At 46.0% G+C, this 8,019-nt stretch overlaps 1 protein-coding gene across 1 annotated transcript; it reads left to right on the top strand.

Annotated features, from left to right (window-relative positions):
• The first annotated feature begins 363 nt into the window (after positions 1 to 363).
• LOC134443311 (protein NLRC3-like) lies at positions 364 to 3,287 on the top strand. Its single transcript, XM_063193164.1, has 2 exons — positions 364 to 2,219; positions 3,234 to 3,287. Exons 1-2 carry the CDS (start codon positions 379 to 381, stop codon positions 3,235 to 3,237), a joined length of 1,845 nt encoding a protein of 614 aa, XP_063049234.1. The 5' UTR covers positions 364 to 378; the 3' UTR covers positions 3,238 to 3,287.
• The last annotated feature ends 4,732 nt before the right edge of the window (positions 3,288 to 8,019 follow it).

The raw sequence follows: 8,019 nt of genomic DNA, 5'->3' as shown, positions 1-8,019 counted from the left end.
GTGTGTGTGTGTGTGTGTGTGTGTGTGTGTGTGTGTGTGTGTGTGTGTGTGTGTGTGTGTGTTACACAGGTCTAACCAATGTAAGAGATCCCACTCTGCTGTAGTGAGCCCTTGTGAGCCCTTGAAGAAGCAGCAGCCCAGTCAACCAGAACTCAGGCTTTCAGGACACAGCCAGCTTTATGATCACAGGTGTGTGTGTGTGTGTGTGTGTGTGTGTGTGTGTGTGTGTGTGTGTGTGTGTGTGTGTGTGTGTGTGTGTGTGTGTGTGCCATTAGATTTGAATGATTACCATACAATTCCTCATTATTCTTGTTGATATTAATTCCTGTTTTTTTTTTTTTTTTTACTCTCAGACAGCAACTTGATCACGTGGAGGAAATGCAGCAGATTCACAAGTCTTATCTGCAGAGGAGGTTTCAGTGTCTGATTGAGGGCAGCATAGAGCAGGGAAAATCCACAGAACTGAATAAGGTCTACACAGATCTCTACATCACAGAGGGGAGATGGGGTTGGATCAATGATAAACACGAGGTCAGACAGATAGAGAGTGCATCCTGGGGAGAAGGGAAATTAGACAGACCAATCAAATGTGGTGACCTCTTTAAACCTGGACATAGACAAGCCAACATCAGATCAGTGCTGACAAGTGGAGTGGCTGGTGTTGGAAAAACGGTCTCTGTGCATAAGTTCATTCTGGACTGGGCTGAAGGAAAAGCCAACCAGGACATCCACTTCATATTTCCTTTTCTTTTCCGGGAGCTGAACCGGATGAAGGAGAAGAAACTCAGTCTGGTGGGTCTTATTCAGTACTTTTACCCCAAGATAAAAGCGGAAAAAATACTCACCAGTTCAAAGCACAGAGTAATGTTCATCTTAGATGGTCTGGATGAGTGTCGACTTCATCTGCAGTTCAGACACAGGTCAAAATATTGTGATTTGACAAAGCAAGTCCGAGTCTCCATGTTGCTGACAAACCTCATCCAGGGGAATCCCTCTGCTTTCCTCTGGATCACCACCCGACCAGCAGCAGCCAGTCTGATTCCTCGTGAGTGGATAAACAAAGTGACACAAATAACAGGATTCAACAATAAACAGAAAGAGGAGTACTTTGGGAAGAGAATCAGTGATGAGAATCTGGCCAGCAAAGTCATCAGACACCTGAAGTCATCCAGGAGCCTCTTCATCATGTGCCACATTCCAGTCTTCTGCTGGATTTCAGCCATTGTTGCAGAGAGAACATCCGACGAATCAGACAAAGCTGAATTGCCAAGGACCATGACTCAAATGTACAGCCACTTTCTCATAATTCAGACCAGCATCAAAAAGGCCAAGTACACAGAGAGAAAAGAGACGGAAGAAGAGATAATTTTCAAACTGGGGAAACTGGCATTTCAGCAGCTGGAGAAGGGAAACCTGATCTTCTATGAGGAAGACCTGAGAGAGGCTGGCATTGATGTCACAGAAGCATCAGTGTACTCAGGAGTGTGTACTCAGATCTTCAGAGAGGAGAAGGATGTTTACCAGGGAAGGGTGTTCAGCTTTGTGCATCTGAGCATCCAGGAGTTCCTGGCAGCGTTGTATGTGTTTCTCTGCTTCAGCAACAGAGAGAGAAACATGTCTGACCAACAGCAAACCTCTCCGCTCTCTGCTCTGTTTAGAGCTGCAAATTCTCACTTCAATACCATTTGTCACAAAAGGCAAACCTCTCAGCTCTCTGCTCTGTTCAGAGCTGCAACACTTCATGAACTGCACAAGACTGCAGTGGATCTGGCCTTACAGAGTAGGAATGGACACCTGGACCTTTTCCTCCGCTTCCTTCTGGGCTTCTCACTGGAGTCCAATCAGAACCTCCTAAAACACCTGCTGCCCCAGACCAGCAGCCAAACACAGAGCTCAGTGCAGACAGTCCAGTATGTCAAAGGGAAGATCAGAGTTAAGTCAAACATAACAATCAACCTGTTCTACTGCCTGAATGAGCTGAATCAGCATGCTGTAGTGGAGAGCATTGACAAGAAGGAAGGAAAACTGTCTGTGGAGATGCTCTTACCAGGAGAGTGGAGGACTGTGACATTTTATCTCACGATGTCAGAAGAGCAGCTGGGTGGGTTTGACCTGCAGAAATACATGAAGACACCAGTTGAAGACCAGACAGAACTCCTCTGCCCTGATGATGTTCTTCAGAAGCTGGTGCCAGTGGTCATAACATCCATCCAGACCGTGTAAGTTACACCCTGTGTTACTGTCTGACTGTAAAGTACTGGTATTGTGTGTGTGTGTGTGTGTGTGTGTGTGTGTGCGTGCGTGCGTGCGCATATGTGTTATGTATGGAATAGCGGATTCTAGAATTAGTAACGGGGTCTTGACTAGACAACCAGATGCGATAGAACTAACGACGCTGTCTTGACTAGACAACCAGATGTGATAGAACTAGTAACGGCACTTCGCCAGAAAGTTAGAAAAGAAGCAATTTAGATGCCAGCATGACATCATAGGTGTCCTGCTACCGGCGAGTAAAGGACACCTGCTCAGAAGACGGACCGTCTGCTCACCGGTTGATAATTTTTGTGTTAATAGGAGGTGTTTGTTGTGACTTCAGTGTGTGTGTGTGTTTCGAGGTGTGATTTCAGCATGCACAGAAAAACACGCACGCACACACATACTGTGTGTCACATACACATGCCCTTACACACACACACACACACACACACACACACACACACACACACACACACACACACACACAAGAAGCAACTAGTTCATTCTGAGGGCTGTGAACTGAACTATGAACTAGTTCTGGTAGAAAATGAACTTTCCCCACACTGCCACCCGGAAATGTAGTGAGTGAAGTGGCTGTAACTTTAGACCTTCTGTGATGCAGGCTGTAGCCTGACTGTGACGCAGCCAAAGATTCTTTAATTTTAATAAGATAGGTAACGTGAACAAGGTGACTGGTGACGGGAATAATGGGATGGAATGTTTCACCAACCAAGCACTTCTGGTCTCCTAGAAAAGGCGTGGCAAAACTGTCAATCATTGAACACCAGCGCAGAATCAACCAATCACGTTTGCTAAAGTCATTTGCTCCGCTCAGGCCCTATAGAGAATCAGCGCAATGTTTAACAGCAGCGCTTTATCACGCATTTCTTTACAAAGCCAACCGCGCTGTACTCTTTGATATGGAAACATTATGTTACCTTTGTCTCTGCATTAAAACAATTGCTTTTGGTTTTTAGATGATGTGAATAAACGTGAGAAATACGGACAGTCGGCCACATCCACGACCTATCATTTTAGCTGAAGTGAGCTAAATGAAACCAGAGACCAGCATTACTGACATATGTGCATCTGCAATTGAATGACATAAACTGGTGTTGTGATTACAAGATGATATTTTAGCATTTATGATACTGTTTACATGCCAGTTGCATGCATGGGCGCCATGTTGATGATGCGTGTGTCGTCACACCAAACATATTTTATTTCTTTTGTTACTAACAGTCTGTTTTGATATTGGATGAATGTTTGGGATTTTAAATTCTATTGCTTGTAAACATCTAGCCTGCCTATTTTGGACACCAGATGGAAATTAGCCCTTGGGCTACAATCTGGCATATTTACATATATGTACATGTATGTATATGTTCATTAATGTGCAATGTCCTGAAGAAATAAAGTAAAGTAAAGTAAAGTAAATAAGCTCAGGAACTCATTGTTATACACTTCCGTCTGAGATCAACCTTGATAATTATCGATCTGACATTTAGACTATCCTCTTTTCTCCTGTCACAAGGTAATCCAATAGTTGGGAACATATACAGTATCCCTGTCCCTAGTTCAGACATCTCCGCCAACGTCCATCCTTAACACTTACTATGTGTCCGGAATCCTGTGTGTTCATTTTAAAATGAGTCGGAGAGCGCGGTATCCAATTTTTGAATTAAGCCGGTTTATTCATCCAAAATAAAAATATAAGGTCATACATTAATGTTTAAATGATTAAAGCATTGCCAGACTTCTGTAGTTTCCATCTTACCCTAACCATCAACAGATCAGAACTGACTGTCTTTCCCTGTGCTCTTGCTTAAAACTGCTTCCTTCGGTGTGTCTGAGTGTCTGGCCCATTGCAGACATCCTGATGTTTGATTGGTGGGGTCTGGTTCTTGGTCCATCTTCCTGGTTAACGTTTACACATACTGACAAGCAGACGCCCAAACCTCTAAGACCAATTGCCTATTCATCATGTAGAGCTTCACAGTTAGTTGTGACCTTTCTGACCTTTGAGGTGGTCAGTGTGGGGGCACTCACTAAGTATTTAGCATCAAATCATCAAGTTTTCACATCCTACAAAAGTCTACAACTCATCAGATTAATCACATATAGCTATAAAACAGAAGTATCTTATTACATCACACAAACTGTACAAAATTCCCTGCCTTCATGTGTAAATTCCCTGCATTCATATGTCTAAATGCCTTACTTTCTTATGTGTGCATTTTCCTATGTAAGTGACTTGACTATAAGAAATGTGGCGCTGTCGCTTTAAGAGACTGATCACTCATCACAATCATGCAGTCGCATTCCCGGACTCTCCGACTTCGTTTGGAAGTATTTCTGTGTTGTTGTGCGTGAATGTAACTGTAAGTACCCATATTTTCTTTGTAAGGCTTTATTTTGTTTGTACAGCCCTTTATTTCGTTTCTACAGTCCTTTCTAACTTTGCATTGAAGCCTGACAATCGTTCTGTGTATTTGGAAATCTCTAGAATGTTCCGTGACTCAGCAATGCCGCGTTAGCAATCTTGTACACGGTGTCTTTGTTAGCATTTAATATATTTAATGCTGTACGATTTCCTGTGCTGTTTTAATGCTTTATACCTGTCAATTTAGTACTGTTTATCACCAAGTTCCTTGGAGTGCACATCAGCGACGACCTCTCTTGGACCACCAACACTACATCACTGGCGAAGAAGGCCCATCAGCGTCTCTACTTCCTGCGCAAACTAAAGAAGGCAAGTGCTACACCCTCCATCATGACAACATTCTACAGAGGAACCATAGAGAGCGTCGTGTCCAACTGCATCACAGTGTGGGGAGGAAGCTGCACGGAGAAAAACAGGAAGACACTCCAGCGTGTTGTGAACACAGCGAAGAAGATCATTGGAGTACCACTCCCCTCCTTGCAGGACATTTACACCACACGCCTCACCCGGAAAGCACTGATGATCATCAAAGACACAAGCCACCCTGCACACAAACTGTTCAGCCTCCTGCCCTCTGGAAAGAGGTACAGGCGCCTCCGTTCCCGTACCACCAGGCTGGCGAGCAGCACAATGCACCAAGCGATCAAGATGCTGAACACTCAACCCACTCTCCCTCCACTGTCAGCCTCTAGCCAGCAAGGCCACTGACAACCCCCCCCCCCATCCCCCACCACCATATCTGCGACTGAACATTCCACCTGCACTACTATACTTGTGACTGAACTTTCAACCTGCACTAACTCAAAACATGCACACACACACACACACACACACACACACACACACACACACACACACACACACACACACACACACACACACACACACACACACACACACAAGCACACTGCACTTTCTGCACTAAACCCAAACATACACACACTGACACACACACACACACACACACACACACACACACACACACACACACACACACACACACACACACACACACACACACACACACACACAGACACACGAACACACACACAAGACGCACACCGCACCTTCTACCTGCACTAAACACATACACACACACACACACACACACACACACACACACACACTGCTGCTGGTGTACTTGACAGACCTTTTTAATATTTATTTTTCTTCAAAATGCTACTATTACCATGTCAGAACGCTATAAAGGACTTTTTTTTAGGAAAAGCACAAAAGCACAACAAATACCTCTTAATGTATGTCCTCTACAAGTCTTCTGTTGTCCAGTCTTGCACTTTAAATGTCTGTATGAGCACTGTCTATGTCCATACTGTCTTAAGTCCATGTATAAGTACTGTCTATGTCTATACTGTCTATGTCCTTACCTAGATTAGTCTATGTCTGTATGGGAAAGCAAGAAATGTAATTTCAAATTCTTTGTATGACCAGTGCATGTAAAGAAATTGACAATAAAACCTACTTGACTTGACTTGACTTTATCACCCTGTTATTACTACTTTGTGTGCAGTATTTTTCCTGTAATTATTACCTCGAGTAGATATTGTGAATGGGACATCTGTAATGTGAATAACTTAGCATTGTCCTGTTTGTTCTTTTATTTCTGTCTTTGTATAGAAAACCACACAACGTAACTTCCACACTGTAACAACGTCACAACTTCATCTGTTTAATTAATAAATGGCAAGACTCAACCTCTAGAACAGCTGCATTCTTTCTGACCGAAGAATTAGGCCAGCGGGTGTACGACCAGTACTTTCATCATCATAATATCCTACAAAATTGGTCCTTCTTATCGCCGGATTGTACATCATCTGCGTCATGGCTGCTTCTAGAGATGTCCAGGGTGAAGCCCATCAGCCTTATCCTCGCCCCAGCCGGAGAAGACAACCTCCAGGTTACCTAGAGGACTATGTGCTCAGCCACCCTCGCCAATCATCCCCCTCCAGACCACACATGCCATCAACAGGGCATGCAACAAATGTAAGTCAGAGCAACATTACTTTCCCATCTGAGAGCGCTACCGCTGCTAGAGCATCTGCATTAGATCAACTAGAGGAGAGATGGAAAAGTTTAAGCACTGCAATGGAACAGCTTGCTATGGAAATGGAGAATGCAAAGCGTGCCTCTTATCCTTCAAGTACTGTGGGCTTTTCTCATGAGTATCCAAGATCAACCTCTCCTCATCAGCAGTACGGTAGCAGTTTGCCAGACACATTTGGCTATGCACCTGTCACTACCTCCCACACTGTAGACAGGCCCCCCTCAGATTACATGTTAGCTCCTCAAACATTATGGCCAGAACCCCCTAGTCACACTTATATGCAAGAATTGAATCCAGTCATGCCTCAGCCACTTGTTCAGTTCTCCACATCGGCACTTCAAGGCGCAGCCTCCAAAGTAGGACCCTGGTTAAACATGGCACAACATAGGCCTCTCGCAGCATCGGTAGGCCTGACTGAGCAAGCAGAGAATATTCAATCGGATGGCACTGCTACACCCGCATCTTATGGCTCTTCAGAGAGGGCATCCTCACCTGCCACACCTCTGGTGCCCCAGCCAGCGCCGGTGCCCATGCCACGCCTGCCTCGTCTGCCACGCCTGCCACGCCTGCCTGGCCAACCAGCGTATGCTTCACCCCTGCCCGGCCAGCCTGCGCACGTGCCACCTCTGCAGGGACAGCCAGCGTCCGCGCTACCTCCGCCTGGCCAACCAGCGCCAGCACATGCGCCACACATGCCTGGCCAGCCTGCACATGCGCCACCTCTGCCAGTCCAGCCAGCGCCCGCGCCACCTCTGCAGAGACAGCTAGCGCCAGTACTACCGCCGCCAGGCCAGGCAGCGCCAGCACATGCGGCACCCCTGCCAGCCCAGCGAGCGCCCATGCTACCTCCTCCAGGTCAGCGAGTGCCTGCACAGCATCCTCCATGGCAGCCAGTGCCAAATCAGCCTCCGCCCATTCAAACTTATCCGCCAGTGCAGCCACCTGCTGGGCCTTGGTACCCTCCTCATGGGATAGCGCCACCGCAACCGGGGCATTATCCTTGGTACCCATATCCATATCCTGCTCCACAACCTGCGGCCTACCCTGCTCCTGATACAGGAGCACCTAACTTGATGGAGATGGCCATCGCTTCATCCTATGGGATACCGAAGCCTAAATTGGTTGCTTTCTCATCTGGCAAAGAGAGTGACTTTATCCTCCTGAAAAAGGGTCTTGACACAGTCCTAGGGCCTCACCGACATCTGACAGAGGACTACAAGTTTCAAGTTCTCCTTGACCTTCTGAAACTTCCTGCAGA

The sequence above is a fragment of the Engraulis encrasicolus genome, unplaced genomic scaffold (assembly GCF_034702125.1).
Source record: "Engraulis encrasicolus isolate BLACKSEA-1 unplaced genomic scaffold, IST_EnEncr_1.0 scaffold_308_np1212, whole genome shotgun sequence".
NCBI lineage: Eukaryota > Metazoa > Chordata > Actinopteri > Clupeiformes > Engraulidae > Engraulis > Engraulis encrasicolus.
This window is presented reverse-complemented; position numbering and strand designations above follow the sequence as displayed.

Coding starts and splice junctions, on each gene's coding strand:
- LOC134443311 (XM_063193164.1), top strand. CDS start 379: ATGCAGCAGATTCACAAGTCTTATCTGCAGAGGAGGTTTCAGTGTCTG.